General features: G+C 42.3%; 1 protein-coding gene across 1 annotated transcript in view; it reads right to left on the bottom strand.

The window, feature by feature from the left end:
- Positions 1–9,559: 9,559 nt before the first annotated feature.
- PGM2 (phosphoglucomutase 2) overlaps positions 9,560–22,838 on the bottom strand; it is a 34,034-nt gene continuing 20,755 nt past the window's right edge. The window contains exons 9-14 of the mRNA XM_049790130.1: positions 20,689–20,869; positions 20,288–20,381; positions 17,404–17,533; positions 14,742–14,931; positions 13,219–13,352; positions 9,560–9,827 (exon numbers count right to left, since the gene is read on the bottom strand). Of these exons, the coding sequence (XP_049646087.1) occupies positions 9,725–9,827; positions 13,219–13,352; positions 14,742–14,931; positions 17,404–17,533; positions 20,288–20,381; positions 20,689–20,869 (832 nt within the window). The 3' untranslated portion in view covers positions 9,560–9,724. The remainder of the gene's footprint in view (positions 9,828–13,218; positions 13,353–14,741; positions 14,932–17,403; positions 17,534–20,287; positions 20,382–20,688; positions 20,870–22,838) is intronic.

Genomic DNA, 22,838 nt, shown 5'->3' with positions numbered 1-22,838 from the left:
ACAACCCGCCTCATGTGGTCAGGTCTTATCATACAAGTGGGATTAGCATCTCAAAAGAAGAGGTTAGGGAAACAGGAAGTTGGGGGAAGGGTTACCTTACAGGGTACCTCTTGGGATACTCACACACACCCTACTCCCATCAAATAATAGTATTTCCTTCCTTCTTTCACCCCCGCCTTTTTTGCAGGGTCACACACACTTGACTGCAGTGATATGGCAGAGGTACAAAACAGCAGCGCCTTTGTGTCACGTTAGAACATATGGGGTTGCCCTATGGTACTCACTACATTATGCCTGCACAAAGGCTTCTGTTACCCTACCACTGAGCCAACTCTGTTTCTATCTCATAGTTTTCTGTTGTTTGTGTGTTGGTGGTTCAAGGCATGTGCTCTGGTTCTGAGCCATATCCCCAGGTCTCTGCTCAACCATTTGTTTTTCCATTCAGACAATGATGCATGTTGGGAGCATGACTTTTCCTCAATAAACGTTTATGTGCTTATTTGTTATTTTCCCCGTTGGGTTGTTCTCTACCACATTTACTTATTTCTAGAATAAATATTGTTCCATAGAACAATTGCTGCTTTTTTTTTTTTTTTTTTTTTTTTTGGTTTGTTCTACACCCAGTCATGCTTGGGGTGTAAATTTTGGTGCTGCTGAGTTTCATGCAATGCCAGGAATTGAATCCAGGGCTCCAGCCTTTAAGCCATCTCTGAGTCCCTCCTCTCAGTTAAACTTTTTTTTACTTCCTATAATGGGATCAATATTACTGTATCATACTTGCCCACTACCATGCCCACCACCAAAGTGCCAAATTCCTCTAACCTTTACCCAAGGTCCTTCCTTCAGTGGACTCTGTCTCAGAGCCGTTTACATTGGGAGTTGTCTAATCTTTTGTTGTGTTTCTTGACTCTGCCTCTGAGCAACGTCATCTGGTATTTACCTTTCTCTTCCTGACCTACTTTGCTTAGTATGGCTTTCGCTACTTCCATCCAAGTTGTAGCATAGTGTAGGATCTTATCTTAACATTTTTTAAGGAAACATATTTTTAAAATTTGTTTTTGTGTGTATGCATGTTTCTATTGTTTGTCTTTTGGGCCACATCTAACATTGCTCAGGGCTTATTTCTGGTTCTACACTCATGGATCACTCCTGGCAGGGCTTAGGCGACCAGAGTTTGGGGGGCTTGGACGCTGATAGAATGCAAGGCAAGTGTTCTTAAACTCTGTACTATCTTTCCAGCCTAACCTCGAATTTAAAGAGGGAAGTACAAACCTTTCTGTCCTTTACCCAATAAACATTTCTTTCTTTTTATTTTTTTCTTCTTTCCCTTTTTCTAATTTTTGTTCCTTTTTCCTCCCTTCCTTCCTCCTTGACTTCCTCCTTTCTGCTCTTCCTTCCCTCCCTCCTTTCCTCTGTCCCTCTGCTCCATCTTCTCTTCTTTCCCCCTATCTAATGATATTACAGGGGATACTCTCAGCTGGGACTTGGGGAACCACATGGTGCTAAGAACTGAACCTGAAGTTTTGTATGAAAACACAAGCATTCTGGTGTTTTAAACCATTTCCACCGTCTGGCATTTCTTTAATATTCTGGACTTCAACCAGATATTTTCTGTGCCCTGGAGGGAGACAGTATTTTATCATCCACCACTGAAAGGAATACAGCATTCTTGAAAAGATGCTGAGAGAAGCTTAGCTATGCAAAACAATTAGTGGTTTGTTTTTGGTTTGGTTTTGGTTTTTGTGTCACACCCAGTGGCGCTCAGGGCTCTGCATTCACAAATTGCTCCTGGTTGGGCTGGAGAGAGAGCACAGCCATAGTGTGTTTGCCTTGCACAAAGCTTATCCAGGATGAATGATGGTTTGAATCCTGGCATCCCATATGGTGCTTGCCAGGAGCGATTTCTGAACATAGAGCCAGGAGTAACCCCTGAGCGCCGCTACGTGTGATACCTCCCCAAAAAAGATATCACTCCTGGCAGGCTCAGGGAACCATATGGGATACTGGGAATCGAACTCAGGTCTTTCCCAGGTTGGCTGCATACAAGGCAAACTCCCTATTGCTGTGCTATCACTCTGGACCTTAGTGGTATTTTTAAAGGTCACAAAAGAAGGGTCAAAACAATACTATAGTGAGTAAGGTACTTGCATTGCATGTGGTCAACCCAAGTTCAATCCCTAGTACCTGATATGGTTCTTTGAGCCTGCCAGGAGTGATCCATGAGCACAGAATGAGGAGTGAGCCTTAACCACCACTGGTGGGTGTGCCCCCTCAGTAAATAAATAAACAAAACAAAAAAATAAAGAAAACATTAACAGTACCAATGGTAAAAATACATATGAAAGTTTCTGAGACTTACAGAAGTATATGCACAATCGTTTTGCAAAAATATTTCTACAAGGTAGTGCAAAAGGGTTTGGCATAGATTGGGAGGTAACTCAAAGGACTGAGTAAATGTTTTGTGCTCAGGATTCCCATCACAAAGCCACTGGGCACTGCCAGGTGTGGCACAAAATTTTAAAAAATGACAGTTTCAAGTCTTGTCTGGACAGCACCGTATAGTGCCAGGGATTGGAGCCAGGTTGACCACATGTAAGGCAAGCACATTATCGGCTACACTATTTCTCTACTCACTTTATATAAGTTTGAAGCATACAAAGAAAATACTTGGGGTACTTCAATCCTCAGCACCCCCACATAGTCCTCCAAGACTTGCCAGTAGTGATTCCATGAGTACTGCCAGGTCAACCTCCCAAAAGTTTAATGATTTCAAAAAGAGCTCAAGATATGGTTCAGTGTTACAGCACTTGCTTCACTTGCAGGAGAACCAGGTTCTCATTCTCACCCTTACACACAAATCAATTTATTAGAAAAAGGGAAGGTTCAAATGGGACAGTAAAACCACTGAAGGCCTGGGCAGGTGCTTGGCATGATGCAGAATAGCTGGGAGAGAGGGCTACTAGTAAGTGCATGAAAACTTGCACTGCCTCACTGCCCCAAATATTACTTGAGCAGTGGTTTTCATGGCAAGTCCCAGAACTTGGGGTCTAAAGGACTCCACCATGAATATATGATATGCTGGGTCATGTGGCAGTACTATTCTAATTCCAATAGAAAAATAAGAGATTAATGGCACAGCAGGTAGGACATTTGCATTGTATACAGTCAACCTGGGTTCGAACCCCAGCATCCCATATGGTCCCCTGAGCCTGCCAGGAGCGATTTCTGAGCACAGAACCAGGAGGAAGCCCTGAGCAATGCTGGATGTGACCCAAAAGTCAAAACAAAAACAAAAACAGAGAGAGATTAAGAAACTGGGGGCCAGAGTAATAGTACAGCATGTAGGGCATTTGTCTTGCAAGCAGCCAACTCATATTTAATCCCTGGCATCCTATATGATCCCCCCGAGTTTATCAGGGGTGATTCCTAAATGCAGAGCCATGAGTAACTCCTGAGCATCACTAGGTATGGCAACCCCCAAAGGAAAAAAAAAATAAAGAAAAGAAACTGTGATCCACATACACAATAAAATATTACTCAGATGTAAGAAAAAAATAAAATCATGAAATTTGCTGCCCCATGAATAGAGCAGCAGAATACCATGCTGAGTGAAATCAGTCAGAGAGAGGAGAAACATTTTTTAACAAGAGGTTTTCAGTGGTAGAATCAATGATCACACTGTGCGGATGAACTGACAGAGCTTTTAGAAGAGAAAAGAATAAAATAGGAAATGTGCTCAACCAGAAAGCTGATTATTAGCCAAAGACTCCACCTCAGGTTGACTTTGTGTGATTAAATGATAGGTACGTGGCTCAGGGTTGGAGTTATATTTTATTTGGGCCATTTCGAGGATTTTAAGATCCCCACCCCCGGTAAGGTTACATAGTTCAGAGCACTGCCTCTGACATCTACAATCAGGCCCATCTTCTCTAAATTGCAGCCCTAACTTCCCCTGCACAATTGCACAAGGCTATTTGGAAATGGTTTCAAAGGTCATTGAGCCCTGCAACTAGCTCCAAGGGCTGTGTCCAGCTGCTTGGGGTCTGCACCGACCCCTGAGAGTGTTTCCCTAGGTCTGAGTGGCTAATGGGTCTGCTTTTAGTTGGAAGAACATTGCCAAAAAAGTCAGGCAAAAAAAAATACCTAGATTCCCAAATTCTGTTCTCCATTCTTAGGAACAGAAATCATGTCGCTGCCTCTGCATTGAGAGGATATGTGTCCTCTCTATACAATCTGGGTGGTTCTAAACTTGGCCCATGTGGAGAAGTCTACAGCAGGGATGGCATTGTACAACTGAATTCTCATCTACCCAGATGATAGCATCTTTTTCTTTTTGAGGGAGTGTGGTTTGAGTCATACCCCATTGGGTGTTGGCAGGGTTGTAGAGGTGGAGATGGTCACTTCTGGTTTTCAAAGGATTATGCAGTGCTGGAAATCAAACTTGGCTTCCCTCTGGCAAAGAATGCACTCAGACCATGAAGCCACCTCTCCAGCTCCTATACAAATATTATAGTAGCAAGAATTGACAAGGAGATGGGGGAGAGGAAATATCGCTTGCAAATTGCCTCCTAGAATCACTGTTTTATACAAAACTGTTGAAAATTTGAAACTGACTAAAAAATAAAAAAGACTAGAGGGGCCTGAGCAATAATATAGCTCGGGAAGAATATTTGCCATATGGATCCCTGGCATTCCATATGGTCCCCTGAGCTAGCCAGGAGTAATTCCTGTGCAGAGTCAGGAATCATCTCTGAGCACCAAAACCCAAAAATAAACCCAAGAAAAAGACTAGAGAGATAATAGAAAGGTTAAAGCACTAACCTAGCATGTGGCTGTAGCCATGATATTATTAGAATCCTGGCAATGTATATGGTCCCTTGAGAACCATCAGGTATGAGCCCTGAGCCCTGCCAGATGTGAACACCAATAACAAAAGTCTGAGAGGACCATTACAGGATTGTTGCCCAGCCCTAATCCTGCAAATGTCAGAATATAGGACATGCCATCACAGTGATCTGCCACACACATTTCTCCTGTGGTGCCAAGTCTATACCCAGGGCTGCATGTTTATGATCAGTATCTAGAAAAGGACCTGGCTCAAAACAAGACTCAGCTACAACTCTATCAGCAAACAGTAGTAGTAGCAGAAGTAGCTGTCAGTATTCTGGTCTTCAGAATGTAGAAATCATAAATACCATTCAGACACCATGCTTCAAAATACCTTCAACAGTTAAGAAAACACATTTGTCACTTCAAACATTTATTTTTAAAATATGACTTTTTGATGTCACATAAGAATACTTTTCCTTGGGGCCGGAGCAATAGCGCAGTGATAGAGTGTTTGCCTTACTTGCGACTGACCCAGGATGGACCTCGGTTCAATTCCTGACGTCCCATATGGTCCCCCAAGCCAGGAGCGATTTCTGAGTGCATCACCGGATGTGGACCCTCAAAAAATAGAATACTTTTCCTCAATAGCATGATGGCTGATGTAGACTAATGAAAGTCCCTCCAGTCAAACATAATAGGCAGTTTTTTTTTGGGGGGGGGGGTTGTTTGTTTTTGATTTTGAACCACACCTGGCAGTGCTCAGGGGTTTCTCCTGGCTCTGCACTCAGAAATTACTCTTTGGGGCCGGAGTGATAGCAGAGAACTAGGGCATTTGCCTTGCACGCGGCTGACCTAGGATGGACCTGGGTTCAATTCCTGGTGTCCCATATAATCCCTCAAGCCATGAGTGATTTTTGAGTGTATTGCCAGGAATAACCCATGATCATCACTGGGTGTGGCCCAAAAAGCAAAAAAAAAATAAAAATAAAAAATTAGAAATTACTCCTGGCAGTGCTCAGGTGACTATATGGGATACCGAAGATAGAACCCAGGTTGGCTGAGTGCAAGGCAAACACCCTACTTGCTATGCTATTACTCCAGTACCAATAATAGGCAGTTTCTATCTCATAGAAAAGCACCAAGAAAAAACAGACAACTACCTACCCAGATCCAAGGGGCATCCTCAACTGGCTAGGCTATTAAAACAATGCCAGGCTCTTGGGACAGGACTCCACCTCCCTGACCTGCATATCACACACTTGCCACCTGCAGATACATGGTTCTGCATGACTTGGCCAGGTTCTGCACCTACCTGTGTGACAGTGTGGGAATGTTCGCTGCCCTTCTTTGCTGTGGAGCAGCTCACAGCATCTCAGCTATCAGGCTTGCATAAGGCTAGTGAAGCTTCTGCTCGAAAGAGCTGCCTATGATTTATTGCTGCTGCTGCTGCACACAATGGATTGCCACATAATTTAATGACCTGAAGCCTAAAATATCTCCAGAGACCATTAAGTCAAATCTCTTCATTTCAAAAATGACAAAACAGTCACCCAAAGTCTATAGCTTATATTAGGGCTCATTCCTGGAGCTAAAGAGATGATGGATTTGGATAAATGTCTCATGATCTACACTCGCTGAATTCAGCATCCCCAAAGATAGTTTTTACTGGCCTAAGAATCCATTTTTGCCCATTTATCAGTTTCTTCCCCCCACACTCTGGCACTGGACCAGTACATGCTCTGGTGGAAATGCTGACATTAGAGGAGGTCATGGGAAAAAGGAATGGGATAGGATAGTGCTGTTCCTCACCTCAATTTTCTGGGAATCTAGAATAGCTCCCAAACAAAATACTGTTTTTTTTTCTGATTGTTTTTTTTTTTTTTTTAATTTTTTACACCAGGATTATAAACATGATTGTAGCTGGGTTTCAGTCATACACAGAATATCCCCCTTCATCAGTGCAACGTTCCCAACACCAATGTCCTTCATCTTTCTCATGCCCCACCCCCTCCCTATATTTGAGACAAGCATTCTACTTTTCTCATTCATTAACTTTGTCATGGAAGTTGTTAGTGTAGTTATTTTTCTAACTGCACTCACTGCTCTTTGTGGTGTTGAGTTTCATATCGTGAGCCAGTCCTTCTGGCCCTCCTCTCTGGGCATTATAATGTCTTTTATTTTTCTTAAAACCCATAGGTCAATGAACAAAATACTGTTTAAAACAACAAAATTATGGGCCAGAGCGGTGGCTCAAGTAGTAGGGCATTTGCCTTGCATGTACTAACAGAACAGATTGCAGTTTGACCCTCCCAGTGTCCCATATGATCTCCCAAGCCAGGAGCGATTTCTGAGTGCATAGCCAGGAGTAATCCCTGAGTGTCACTAGGTGTGGCCCAAAAAGCAAAACTAACAAACAAAAACCAAAACAACAACAACAACAACAACAAAATTAAGACTGAGAAGTTAATTGATTTGACTGAGATCACAGAGCTGGTTTGGTAGAAGACCAAGAATAGGAACTTGACTTTTTCAGTGCTGGAGATAAAACCCAGGGCCTTACAAACAGATGGTATATGTCCTATTACCAAGCTGCTTCTCTAGACCCTAGAAGCCAGGGGTCTTATGCTGCAAGCTTTGTGCATATTATGCTAATTTGCAAACCTTAGTAGTGAGAAAAGGTCAAAAATAAATGTGCAAGCTATTTCCTAGAATTCTGAGTGGCAGAATAGGGCACATCTTGAAGTTTATGTACTGTTCTGATCTTTTTAGAAGCTGGGGACCTGATGGAATAATTTGCTTTTGTCTCGGATGTGATTCCTGGAAGTGCTGGGGGAACATATGTGGTGGCAGGGATTCAAACTCGATTGGCCACATGTAAGGCAAGTGCCTCAACCCCTGCATTATCCCTAGGTTCTGTTCTATTTTGGAGGAAAAAAGGGCCACATCCAGTGATGCTCAGGAGTTATTTCTGACTCTGCATTCAGAAATTACTCCTGGAAGGAATTGGAATATCATATGGGAAGCTGAGGATCGAACCTAGGTTGGCCTCTTGCAAGGTAAGTCCCTTACCAACTGTACTATCTCTCAAGTTTGTGTTCTGTTCTTTAACCCCTTCTCAACACACACACAAGCATGTAGACACACATACACATCCATACAGACATACAGAGACACATACAGAGATACACACACCCTTTGTTAATGTTACTTTGGAAGACTCCCTTCATGCTTTCGCTGTTCCTCAACCTGCAGGTGCAGTGGCTCATGGTCACCCCTCTTGGGGCAGAACACACCATCTACCACTCTTCTGAACTCTGAACATTTTGTATATGGCCCCACTGCAGAATCTGCAAGTGTGGGATATTTATTAACTGTCCCATTACACTGTGACTTCCAGTGACCAAACAGCATGTGCGTTTCCATGGGATAACCCAGAAACCCATTGTGGGGAGGCCAGTGTGTGTGCTCAGAATAATGTTTGCAGAGAGGCCTTGGATCTCCCTTATTTTCCAAGAGTGCAGGCTGAGACTAGAATACATTGAAAAACAAATCTAACCTCTGAAAGGGCACAGTTGATAGAACACACAGAATTTTGTAGACATAAGAATATTTCTTCTTTGCCAAAATGTTTTAATAGCATTTTAAATTTTATATTGTTTGAAACCAAAAATCATTTAGGTCATAAAAATAATCTGCTTTAGGGCCTGGAAGGTGGCGCTAGAGGTAAGGTGTCTGCCTTGCAAGCGCTAGCATAGGACGGACCGCGGTTCGATCCCCCGGTGTCCCATATGGTCCCCCCAAGCCAGGGGCGATTTCTGAGTGCATAGCCAGGAGTAACCCCTGAGCGTCAAACGGGTGTGGCCCAAAAACCAAAAAAAAAAAAAAAAAAAAAAAAAAAAAATAATCTGCTTTAAAAACTAAAAATGATATAAATATATAAAGTGTATAAAGAACAGCTTGAGGACTAAAGAGATACTATAAGTGTTGTACTTGGTTTCATTCAGTTGAGCTGATTCAATCTGGAACCACATTTATCTCCCAAGTCTTGCCAAGAGCAATCCTGAGCACAGAACAAGGACTAGGCACTGAGTGTGACCCCACAATAAACAAACAAAAGAAAGGAAAACCATATACAAAACCATAAAAGATTGTGCTCTTATATAGTAACCCAATAACCAAGGCTTTCTGTTTTGGTTACTATACCTGTGTAAAAGGAATCAAAGAGAAGACCTATCTTTGTGACATATTCTAATGAAAGCAGTAAAGCAGTAAAATATACCTTTGAAATTTAGAGTTTTTGTGGTTTTTTTTTTTTTTTTTTTGGTTTTTGGATCACACCTGGCAGCACTCAGGGGTTACTCCTGGCTTTACGCTCAGAAATCACTCCTGGCAGGCTTGCGGGACCATATGGGATGCCGGGATTAGAACCATCGTCCTTCCGCATGCAAGGCAAACACCTTACCTCCATGCTATCTCTCCAGCCCCTAATTTTTTTTTTTAAGTCTTCATTGTTCTGTTCAGATGATATGTGGGATCAACTTTTTAAAATTAAAGGAGGGCTAAATTAATAGCACAGCAAGTAGGGTGTTTGCCTTTCATGCAGTTGACGTGGGTTCCATCTCCCGCATTCCATATGGTCCCCCCAGCCTGCCAGTGACTTCTGCACTCAGAAGGCGGCTAAATGTGGCCTCCCAAAAAGAAAAAAAGAAAGAAATGAAAGATATATTGATTTATTAGATTAAGTCACCATTTTATTCATATTTAGGAACAAATAAAGAGCCATGTAGGTCTATTTAAAAATATAAAAACTTGTGGCAATAGTTTAAATGATGTGGTCCTTCAACATATCACTTAATGAGTCAGCTTCAGTTAATGTGCAGATAAACATTTTATTTTATTCTCCCTTTGGCTGCAGATTGTACTTTTGTGGCTGGAAAAAATGTTCTTCAATAGCACTGACAAGTTCATTGAGTTCTTTCTTAAGCTGCTCAGGATCACTGTAAAAAAGGGGAGGAAATTCCAGATCAGGCCTGTTTCAAAGCACATTTTAAATTCTTCCTACATTAATCAAGCAATATGCATCTGTTGACGTGGACAAAAATAACCCAACAAAACCCCAGAGTCAACAGCCCTAATTTCCCCCCCAAGTATCCTCTATAAACAAAACCATGCCTCTCTGCTCTTTTCCTAAGGATTTCAAAGCAATCCAACTTCTGGCCTGGTCTACAGCATTTGTTGAGAGAAAAAATGCTAGTGACTCCAGCTGTTATTAAATGAATGACATCAATGACATCCCTGTAAGTCTTTCATCTCTGGGATACAAGGTTCCTGATCCTGTTTGCTCTCCAACCTTGGAAGCTCAGCTGCAGTCTGTTGGGAAGGCCTTTGGAGGCTTGGCAGAGATGGGGAGCCCCCTAGGGGGAATACCAGTCACACCCCAAAATACAGCTCCTTGGGTTTATCTTCAGTTTCTACCTTGGCAGAGAGGAAGTCACAGCTAAAGTAGTCAACCAGAGTCATCCCAAGGAGGATATAAAGTGCATTCCTTCCTAAGTAAAGATCAGACAGAACCGAACAGAAGGCTGGTGATCAGACTTCAAGCAGCTCGGGTGCCAGGCCAACATATACTACAATTTCTCCAGGGCTTAAACCAGCCTTTCCCAAAGTGAGAGGAACATTACACCTTGGAGACCAATGGAGTAATGGAGTGTTGCATTAAATAATTAACGATGGGGCTGGATGGCGGTGGATTTCTCTCCGTGCCATCCCAGTCCACGTGGCTCTGCAACCTCCATGCAGTCGGCGAGTCCCAGGCCCAGGTGAAATCACTCACTCACAGTCAGGCTTCAGGAAGCAACAACTTTATTCAAGCCCTAGCCACCACGTGTGTGTGGCCTATTCATAACCTTTCAAGCACAGCAATATTTTGCTAGCCCTGCATCTTATTTCCTGTTAGCCATCTTCCCTTTGGGCTCCATGCTGGTCAAAAACCAGAACACAGAAACCCAGAAGCCAGAGCGCACAACAGCGCAGAAAGGGCAAAGAGCCAAAAGGCCAAAAAGCCAAAAGGGGCCCGAATTCCCTTGGTTCAAGCCTTATCTAACATTTCCAAGACCCCTCCCAGGAATGGGAGGGTCTCGCAGGTAAGGTTACACCTACTATCCGGTTCCCAAGTCCCCTCCCAGAAATGGGTGGGTTTCAGGTCACTACACGTAAATCCAGGGTGGAGTAACAATGGAGGAGGCAGTTGGAATCAGGAGTGCATCCATTTGTTAGCATAAAAAAGTAGATTTCCAGGGGAGCACTGAGCAATTATATTTTTTTCTGAAAAGGTCAGGATGGTATGGAAAATAAGGTGGGAAGCACAGTTTTAAGCCAAAAAAGTCAAATATGAAACACCAGATTCTTTCCTTCAATTTACAGCATCATTCCTGACCATTACAACAGAATGCAAATTTAATTACGATAGAAATGGCAAGCCTTGTAATTAGATGAGTTTTTTTTAATGTTGTAATAGCTAAATCATATAACTAAAACCATCCATTTTATTAAGAACATTAATTCTCCATTCCTGCCACTTATCCACTGTGTGTCCAGGGCAAAGAGGTTTAACCCCCTGAAGGCTCAGCTTCCTCATTTGTAAAATTGGGATAAAATTTTTATCTTCTCAAGAGAGTTACTGTATAGATTCGAGGATAAATTACATAAAGCAATTAGCACAGAACCTGGCCCACAAACCTGAATAAACGTAGCTATAATGATAATTATTTGAACCTCCTTTGGTAACACATAAAATAATTATGCTTCATTGCTCGTATAAATCACAGGTCCTTGTTTCTTTTTTTCTTGTTCTTGTTTTTACTTTCTCCACAAAAATGTGACAAGAAAAATAAGTTTTCAAGAAAGTATATCACTAGTAATTTTCCTTTATAACATACCTAAAGCTGAAATCCATATGTATGTGTGTACAAATATTTAGATATATTGTACACATATATCATGTACACATGCAAAGCATTTCTACATAGTACATATGTGTGTACATAAATATGTGTGTTTGAGTCTCTAAACAGATTGATTTTCTGTTAAAACACTGACTCCTGGGTGAGATAATTAATTCTTAACTTTGAAATAGGAAGGGAGCATCCTTGCTCTTAAGGAAGACAAAATAAAGTCTGTAACTTACTTTCAAATGGCTTAGGGGTAAAAATACCCACTTCTTTTTTTATTTTCTTTTTGTTGTTGTTTTTGGTCAGACTTGTAGGTTCTAAGGTATCACTCCTAGTGGGCTTGAGGGACCATATGTGGTGCCAAGGGTTCGAATCCAGGTCAGGCCTGTGCAAGGCGACCACCCTCCTTGCTGTACTCTTGCCAAAGGGCTTTGGAATAATTTTTGGCAGTACTTGGGGAATCATATATAGTGCCAGGAATCAAACTAGGTTAGTTGTGTACAAATGCTTTAACCCCTATAAATACTTCTCTGGACTCTATAAAGGATGTATTTTTCACTATCCCTGAAATTAAGAATGAAATTAATTTTCCCAGAGAAAGTTAAGAATTTTGTAATTAATTAGGATCTATTCTTGTCCCCAGATGCTTCAAGCAACCATTCATAGCACATTATTGCTTTAAGATCTGAAACAAGGTCCAGAGCATAGTGGTAGGGCGTTTGCCTTGCATGCGGCCTACCCAGGACAGACCTGGGTTTGACTCCCAGCCACCCATGTGATCCCCTGAGCCTTCCAGGAGTGATTTCTGAGCACAGAGCCAGGAGTAATTCCTGAGCACCACCATGTGGAAAAAAAGGAAAACAACCAGAAAAAAAATCTGAAATAATACTCCCAATCAAACTATAGGATATTTTCTTTGTTTTGTTTTGGGGCCAAAACAGGCAATATTCAGTGTTACTCCTGGCTCTGTGCTTAGAAATTATTCCTGACAGTGTTTGGGGGAATTGTTTGAAATGCAGGAGATTGAACCCAGGTCAGCTGAGTGCAGGGCAAACACACTACCCACTGTCTTATCACCCTGGCCCCCATAGATTAATCTTTGCTTGTTTGACCACACTGATGGTGCTCAGGGGTCATGCCTGGCAGTGTTCAGGGACTATCTTTGGTGCTGAAATTTGAACTGGGGTGGCCCAAGACACTGTCTGCTTAGCAAATGCTTTAATCCCTGTATTATTTCCTCATTTCTTTGGGAGGGGGAGTGTTAAGGACTAAATCCTGGGTTTTACTCACAAGTCATGCACTCTCTTGCTAACCCTCATTCCCAGATCAGTTAAAGTGACTAGTTGGAAAGATAAAATATGTCACTTAGTGACTGTCAGTAGAAGTAACTCGGAAGTTAGGGAACAAAAGGCAGAGCAATGAATCATGTCATTCATACCTGTTTCCAGGCGGGGCACAAAGTTCTGAATAATACTTGATTTTGGGCTCTGTTCCACTGGTTCTGATAGTAGCCACGCCACCATTAGCAAATGTAAAGGTGATCATCTGGCTGCTTTTACTGGTCGGGAGGATCTAGGAAGAATTTGTACACATTACACTTTTAAGAAAAGTGGTAATAAACTGTCCAGATCTTGGAGAGGCAAGAAGATTCATTTCAGTAAATTAGTTAGAAAGGAGGATCTTAAAAAATGAATTGAAGGGAGGGGAGAAGTTTGAGGGTCACGCCCAATGGTGCTCAGGGTTTACTCCTGGCTGGCTTGGAGGACCGTGTGCAGTGCAGGATGATAAAACTGGGGTCAGTTTTAGTAACTGACTTTAGTAACACCATGGTGAGACAAAACAATCATTTCTAATTGACTCCAGTTGATTTAAGCTTTGATAGTTCCATTTTCTCTTGTGTTGTAACAAGCAATCTAAAGTAAATTTGATTGTGTCCGTATGGAGACAGGAGGATTGGAGATTGGGGACACTGGTGAAGGGAAGGTCACTCTAGTGGTTGGATTGGTGTTTGAACATTTGATGAAATGACTGTATTATGGAGGATAACTTGGTAAATCATGGTGTTATAATGAAAAATAAAAATCCTTGTACTATATCTCCAGACCAATGCAATTTATCATTGAAAAAATACTTTGTACCAACAAAAATAAAAAATATAATGAGATAAGAATGAGAAAATATCTAACTTCTCTTACTCTCCTTCTCCTTGACCAATAATTTTAGGCATAATTTCTGCCATCTTGTAGCCTTCCTCAGATTCCAATGGGGAAAAGGTGGACGCCTGGGGATACAGAATACCAGTGGGGGGCTTTGTTACAGCTCCTGTACTTTCAGAGTAACACAAATTAGGAAGCAAACAACAGTTCTCAGATTCAGATCTGCAGCATGAAACTTGTTAGAAAGGTAATTCGTTGGTGTTTACCCAAATCTACCTCATCAGAAATATCAGGGTAGGCTGCAGTATTTGCACCAGACTGTCAATAATTCTGAAGCATGTACAGGTCTGAGAATAGTTGAAAGAGGAAAAGCTAAAGCCTGAATTAGAAAATGCAAATTGTGCCCCGCCATCACCATTGAGTGACTGTTAACGAGATTCTGCATTTTTATTTTTTGTTAGTTCGGTTTTTGTGCCATAGTTGGTGGTGCTCAGGGCTTATTCTAGGCTCTGAACTCATGGTGGAGTGTGGGGGGCCTCATGGGGTGGCAGGCATAGCACCTTAACCCCTGTACTATTTTTGCAGCACCGCAGATCCTGCACTTTTGAGCAACTGATCATTTTATGCACTCAATAATGACATTGGCTTTGGTGAATACAGTGGAAGCTCTTACTGCTAGCCTGGGATTGTGAACTTCTCTGCTCACCTCACAGCAGCTTCAGTAAAGGACAGGCAGACTTAATAAGGGTGAAACTTTTCAAAGTATAGAAGATAAACAGGAACCTTTGCCACAGACAGTACTTACAGCCTTCTTATTAGGTTGGCTGTCATCATAGCCAGTTGTCAGATCCCGAATGCCAGAGATTTCAAATTTGCCACAGGCTTTTGGATAATTATTCTTCCCATCATAGTTTCTAAGGTTTTCGAACAATTTTTTAATGGTGTTTTGATCGTGACAGATAAAATAGGAAGCTTTGGTTATATGGTAGCCATACCTATCAGTACAAATACAGGCAAAACACAGGAAGTCATTATATTATAAGCAAGTGAAACGAACAGCCATCACTATCTTCAAAGGAATCATTTAGCATTCAAAAAGAGGAACAACAAACTACCTTAGGAGCTGTTAATGAAAATTGCTGTTTAAAAATATTTGGCCTAATTTTTTTTTTAAGCCATCCAGTATCTTCCTTAGCGTAATTTAGGAGATCCCCTAAACTACTTAGCATACTTACGCAAGTTTCTGTCTAGAATAGTAGTTCAGTGTCAAGTAGGCACAGCCTTGATATAAACCGAACCTTTAAAAATTTGTTTTCTACATAAAAATAGTTTTCTACAGAACTGTCTTTAAAAACAGTAAGAATATAAACTTTTTTTTTTTTTTTTTTTTTTTTGGTTTTTGGGCCACACCCTGTGACGCTCAGGGGTTACTCCTGGCTATGTGCTCAGAAGTCGCTCCTGGCTTGGGGGACCATATGGGATGCCGGGGGATCGAACCGCGGTCCGTCCAAGGCTAGCGCAGGTAAGGCAGGCACCTTACCTCTAGCGCCACCGCCCGGCCCCGAATATAAACATTTTTAAACCTCAAAATAGTCTTCCTATTACTGCTTTCTGGACATGTTTCGCTTGCAAATTAAAATGTTTATTGAGGGGCCGGAGAGGTGGTGCTAGAGGTAAGGTGTCTGCCTTGCAAGCGCTAGCCAAGGAAGGACTGCGGTTCTATCCCCCGGCGTCCCAAATGGTCCCCCCAAGCCAGGGGCAATTTCTGAGCACTTAGCCAGGAGTAACCCCTGAGCATCAAATGGGTGTGGCCCCAAAAACCAAAAAAAAAAAAGTTTATTGAGAAACGTTAGCCTTTTGTAGGAATGTGTAAAGACTGTATAAACACACACATTGCTTTCATCTCATTAGAGTAAAACAGTTTGTCTTTTTTATCACCATTGGATAATACTTTATGTCTGTGTATGTGTTATTTTTTTTTCTAAAGATGTGAATGAAATGCAAGTGCAGGACTAGTTCTGTTGTTTTGCATTATGGGTGTTCTGGATCCTGTCACTCCCTATATCCGTTTTCTTATAAGGGGAGCATTTGCAGTCTTGCTAATGGACTCTAGAGCTCAGCTATATTAATTTTGTACTTGACTCAGGGGATCAGATGTGTGACCTCCATTGCATAAAGAAAGCAAATGTTTGCCTTGATTTTGAGTGTACCTTTTGAATATCTTCTTTAAACACATTTTCTTTAATAATGTGAGTTTGCTTTCTTTTCTAGCATCATAGTGAATATTACATAATATTTTCCCCTTCTCCAGGATAGTTTATATACTATACTACAGGCCATGCCAAAATGAATAAAGGTTTAAATGCCAAAATGTTTATGAAACTGCTGTCTAAAAACTGATTGACTGCACAAATTCAATACAGTTTTTTTTTTTTTTTTTTTTTTTGGTTTTTGGGCCACACCCAGCGGTGCTCAAGGGTTACTCCTGGCTGTCTGCTCAGAAATAGCTCCTGGCAGGCATGGGGGACCATATGGGACACCGGGATTTGGTCCTGGATCGGCTGCTTGCAAGGCAAACACCGCTGTGCTATCTCTCCGGGCCCTCAATACGTTTTTTGTAGATAAAATGAAAAAAGAAAAAATTCTATTTTGCCTTAATGAAGATATATTTACGAATAGTTATTTATCTATATTTAAAAGTTAGTTTTCTTGGTTTCTTTTGGGGTCATACCCGGCCGTACTGGGGGTGGAGATTTGGGTGAAGAGTCAATGCTTGGAAACTCCATAGTGTGGGGGACTAAACTCAGGTCTCCTGCATGCAAAGTATGTGCTCCAACCTGTTAAGTATCACCTCAGCCCACATAGATGAGTTTTACTGGAACATAGTCACAGCATTCCCATTACCTCATGAACTCATGAATCCATGTTTGGTTGTCTTGCACTAAGGCTTGACTGAATAATTGATAAAAATGACAGGTTGGATGTTTCATGAACACAGTTCATTTTTTTTATACTGAATACTTAAAAATTCATACCTTTAACCATTTCTGAATTAGCAGCCCACATTTACTTAGGATCATGAATAATAATGATTTAGTAGTTAAGTTTCAAAAGAAAAGGTGATTGCTTCTTCACCTTTTTTTGGTTGCTGTTGCTGTTTACTTTTGTTTGGGGGGCCACCCCATTGGAGCTCAAGATTTACTTCTGATTCTGAGTTCAGGTATCACTTCTGGCCTGGCCATAGAAGGGCCAGAAATTAAACCCAGGTAATTCATGAACAAGACAAGCTTTCTGCCTTCTACTGTACTATCTCTTTGGCCACCAAATGGTGATATTTTCATTCAGTGTTTTTAAGAATTAGATTTGTAACCTAAGTAGGAATGTTAGAAAGAATATCAGTATCTCATACAAGTCCATAATAAACCGTTAAAATGTTCATTCTAAGGAAACAGTCAAGAAGCACTTACTCTACATAAATGGCCTTTAGTTGCTGAGACAAAGACAAGTTCTTGGTGGCTAGAAAGCTGGCCAGCTCTGCGCAAATGACAGCCGCGCTGACTCCATCTTTGTCCAGAACAAAAGGGCAGCACATATATCCTGCAAAAACACGGGCCACACACCCTTTACACTTGGTTCCTTTACAACATACACCTAGGAGTGTAGATGCTTTTTAAGAGATCACTCTAATGTTGGAACACACAGACCCTCCAGTAGGATCTCTTGCATAATGTGTAAGATTCCTGTTGTCCAATTTCCCAGGTAGAGCTCAAATTCCACTAGTTACCAAAGTAATTTTTTTCCTTTATCATTTCTTCTTTTTTCGGTGGGTGAAGGAGAGTGCATATGCAGCACTGCTCAGGGCTCCCTCTTGGCTGGGTTCAGGGGACCTTATGGAGTGTTGGGTATAGAAAACAGGCTGGCCTCGTGCAAAGCAAGAGCTCTGCCCGCTGTACTCTCTTCATCTTCCACCAAATCATTTCTAATTATTCTACTAATTATTCGACTCAATTCCTTCCTCAGGACCCCCACAGTAGTGAATTCACTTGTCCATTTCATCCCTGGCCTGAGACCTTGCAAGGTACCTACTAAACTAGATCCAGCTCAGTGATTCCCAGATTGGGAAATGCCGCCCTCTGGAGGCCACTCAGAACCACCAGCAGTAGCCTGAAGAGCACCTGGGAGGCGCCTTCTATTCGCTCACTTAAAGATCCACTGGGCCACTGAGTGGGTATTTTTCCTGAAAAGGGCCGCAGGCCTACCAAGTCTGGAACCTCTGCTCTCTGTAATGTAATCTGCTGTATGCCAGGGGCAGGCATCAGCCTCCGACTGTCTCAGAGGTTCTGTATAAATGTTTGACAGATACTAAAACCTTTTCCAACAAAAACTCTATAGAGTCAGGCTTGCCAACTTTAGCAGCAGGGCAAATGCCGATCTGATTAGAGAGAGGATGATGTGCAGGGAACATCCCGAGGGATCAGAAGACCAGAGATCTGGCAATATATGAAGTGCTCTAGCTTTTGCTCTACCAACAACATCAACAGCCGAACCTCAGTTTTAAGGCTTGCTCTCCTTTCTGCTCAGTTGTTTCATAACTTAAAGACAAGAAGGGTGCTTCATTCTGACTGGATTTGGGGTGGACTTGTGCTTTGCCTTGTTTCCTCAGGACAGTGCCAGACAGCTCTTTCCCAGGCAGCTGGGATTGAGGTTCAGGACCTTGGCATCTAGCAGGAAGAATATTCAACTCCTAAAAGGCAGTTTCTGGGGCAACTGCAGCTATATGCTCAGCATCAGAGAAAAAAATCTATCTATCTGGGGAAAGTTAGTTCTCTTTTTCTCTCCCTTCCCTCTCTTTTCCTTCCTTTCTATGGCTCTCCCTTTCTTCTTCCTTCCTTTTCTTCTCATTCTTCTGACTCTCCCTTTCTCTTCTTTCCTTTTCTTTATACTTCTGTATTTCCTTCTCCTCTTTCTTATTTTCTTCTTTTTCACTTTCCTCTTTCACTCTTCTTTTTTATTTTTGCTTTTGGTCTTGCCCATCTGAATAACCTTTATTATCATTATTATTGCTTTAATTTTTAACTACCATAATTTAAACATTGCAATAATGTAGGGATTCATGCATACAATTCAACATCAGACCTATTCTATCCTCACAGCACTTTTTTTTCTTTCTACCCTTGTCTCAAGATTTTCTCTCACCCTGTGCACATGTTCTCTCTCTCTCTCTCTCTCTCTCTCTCTCTCTCTCTCTCTCTCTCTCTCTCTCTCTCTCTCTCACACACACACACACACACACACACACACACTTTTTCTCTCTCTCTCTCCTGCCTCACCATTCCCAATCATTCTACCCCAATAAGCCCCCTTTTCTTTCTTTCTTTTTTTTTTTTTTTTTGGTTTTTGGGCCACACCTGGCGGTGCTCAGGGGTTACTCCTGGCTGTCTGCTCAGAAATAGCTCCTGGCAGGCACGGGGGGACCATATGGGACACCGGGATTTGAACCAACCACCTTTGGTGCTTGCAAGGCAAACGCCGCTGTGCTATCTCTCCAGGCCCGAGCCCCCTTTTCTTACTGTCTGATAAGTTCTGTTTTATAGATGAAATCTTAGATTCTATTGCTTTGGACCTTTGCTGTAACCTTACTATGCCTCTTTATAGCTCACAGATGAGAGATTATTTTGCACTTGCCTCTCTTCTTCTGGCTGGCGTCACTTAGCATGATCCCCTCCAGTTCCATCTACACAGCACAATAAAAGCCTATCTATACAAATGAGTAATTTTCCATTGTACATGTGCCCTATAGTTTCTTTACCTTTCTTAAATATTTGGATTGTTTCCAGATTTTGGCTATTGTGGGGATTCACTGTCTTACATTCAAGTCCTGGCTATCAAAACAGATTCTTCTTTTTTAGGGGTGTGTGTGTGTGTGTGTGTGTGTGTGTGTGTGTGTGTGTGTGTGTGTGTGTGTGTGTGTGTGTGTGAGGGGAACACATTTGAGAGGTTTGTTTGTTGGGGGAGCTCAGAGTGCTGTGTGCCATGGAAGCCAAGCAAACTGCCTGGAGTCATTTCACTGCTAATTGTTTTGCCTGGTTTGTCTTATGGCCATATCCTTGTGTTCTCAATGGCCTCTCCTTGCTCAGGGTTTTGGAGTTGCTCCCAAATCTGTTCATGACTCCACATATTGCCAGGGATGGAACCAGGGCCTCCAGCACAGCCAAGTGTGTGCTTGGGTGGTTGTCATCTCTCTGGCTGCTGCTGCCAATCTCCAACTTTAGAATCCGAATCCAAATGTCTCCCCATTAACCTGCACTCTCTAAATTAAGAGATTCTGTAATTATCCCCCTGCTTTCTTACCAATTGCTTCTTCAAATGCAAATAAGACATTTTTCCCCTGGTCCATGAGCTGATTGGCTCGGTTGCCCATCCACTTAAAGCCAGTTAATGTTTCCTAAGGGGAGATCCAGAAGAGAAAGAAATGTTTTAGGACTTATAGAGAGCAACCAAAAAAGTTCAATATTCCTCTTCCCTCAACACACAGACCTTTACATGGAAGTAACACACACACACAAACACACACACACCCTTACCTCGAAGTGAAAGCCCTTCTTTAAGGCAATGGCCCTCAAGATTTTGGAAGAGCAACCAAAAAGTTCAATATTCCTCTCCCCTCAACACACAGATCTTTACCTGGAAGACACACAGACACACAGACACAGACACACAAAGACACAGACACACAGACACACACCTCCTACCTCGAAGTGAAAGCCTTCCTTTAAGGCAATGGCCCTCAAGATTTTGGAGGAGACAGTGCTGGACAGCATGTATGTGTCTTTAAGGGTGTTGGGATCTTGGTTCTTCGCTTTCCAAGAAGTAAAAAGCCACCAGCCCAAGAGGGCCCCCAACTCATTGCCAGAGAAGACTCTCCATTCTCCACTGCAAGTAAAAGCCAACAAGGTCCACATCACAACCTGCTCTGCTCCTTGCTTCTCCCTGCCCCCCTTCTACTTTGTATTTAAACAACATTTCATTTTATTAATATTAATTTGGTTATGGGCTACACCTGGCAGAGCTCAGGACTTACTCTTTTTTTTGTTTGTTTGTTTTTGGGTCACACCTGGCAGCACTTAGGTGTTCCTCCTTGCTCTACACTCAGAAATCGCTCCTGGTAGGCTCAGGGGACCATATGGGATGCAGAGATTCAAAACACTGACCTTATGCATGTAAGGCAAACACCTTACCTCCATGCTATCTCTCCAGTCCCTCTCCTGGTGGTTCTTGGGTGATCATATGGGGAATCAATTCTGGGGCGGGTGTGTGCAAGACAAGAGCCTAATCTGCTAAACTCTCTCCAACCACCACTCTATTTCTTTTATTCCTTTCCTTTTTCCCTCCCTCCTTCCTTCCCTCTTTTTCCTCTATTCCTTCCTTCTGTTTTGGCCACACCCAGCAGTGCTCAGAACAGTTCCAGCTTTGTGGTCAGGGCAGTGCTCAAGGGACCATGGGACCATGTACGTAGCACCAAGGCCAGAAACTAAGCCTTCAGTGTTCAAAGCCTGACTCCTGGCCATTGAGTTACCACTCCCACCCTACTACTGCTTTCATTGTTTAAATAGCTATCTGGCAAACATCTGAACAGCTACTGTATTCTAGTCAGTTTGCCTCCACACACTTGGTCTTTGATAGACAAATCCATCAGTGGTAATATAATGCTTCTATCTTCATCTACAGCAAAAAATTTGCTTTTGATTTTCTTTTTTAAATAGGGGCTACAGGGCCGGAGAGATAGCATGGAGGTAGGGCATTTGCCTTGCATGCAGAAGGATGGTGGTTTGAATCCTGGCATCCCATATGGTCCCCCGAGCCCGCCAGGAGCGATTTCTGAGCGTAGAGCCAGGAGTAACCCCTGAGCGCTGCTGAGTGTGACCCAAAAAACAAAAACAAACCAACAAAAAAATAGGGGCTACAGTTGGCAGGCTGGTGGGCAGAGGGCCAGGTACTGGTGCCAGGGATAGAGCGCAGGAATTCATGGATGTGAGGCATGTTCTCTACTACCTGAGCTAACACTATATCCCCTTGGGTGTAAGGTAGCAGAAACAGAATGGGAATATCCCCTGATTCTCAGTCTCCAATCAGTTCAATCCTGTTCATTTTGAGAGGCTTCTCCTTGCTTAAGATCAGGTTTGGAAGCTTGGGAGAGAGTCAACACATACCCTGCATCTATGAGGTTCAGGTTTGCTTCTCAGCAATACATGGTTCCCCAAATGACTCAACTGAGACTAGCCCCAAAGCACCACCAGGTGTGGCCCGAAACCAAACCAACAAGAGATAAGGCTTGGCCCTGAAATAGTTAGGACAGGAAAGAACAGGTGAGTTTTCCAATCTAGGGGGCTAGAAGTTTCTATTTCACATTTTAGCATGTATCACTTTGTGGAACTTTCTAAAAACTGATGTGGGACCAACCCTATCTGACCATAACCTAAAAACTATGGTCTCCAAAATGCCAGATGTGCCATTAAATATCGAAAACTGTGTGAACCCTACATAGCTCCTACACCCATATCTAACCCTCTCAACTGGATTCATTACTCTGAACGCTTCTGTACAAATGCTGCTATCAAACCACTTTCAGCACTATTTCAATATTCCTCTCTGGTCTGCTCAACCTCAGTGCAAAACTTCCTTGAAGGTCAAGCTCTTAACTTCTGGCAAACCCTTAATAAATACTAAACTGCAGAACCAGCACCAAGTAAAGTACTTTGCCCTCATTACTGAAGTAATGGGTAATTAAGTCATTACTTAATATAATCAATGATAAAGCAAGGGGAGATCATAAACTGTCATTTTAGTTCCAAACCAGGAATGGGTTGACTTGGAGAATTGCCATCACATGGGTACCTGCTCA

Source organism: Suncus etruscus, chromosome 16, assembly GCF_024139225.1.
Source record: "Suncus etruscus isolate mSunEtr1 chromosome 16, mSunEtr1.pri.cur, whole genome shotgun sequence".
In the NCBI taxonomy this organism is placed as follows: domain Eukaryota; kingdom Metazoa; phylum Chordata; class Mammalia; order Eulipotyphla; family Soricidae; genus Suncus; species Suncus etruscus.
This window is presented reverse-complemented; position numbering and strand designations above follow the sequence as displayed.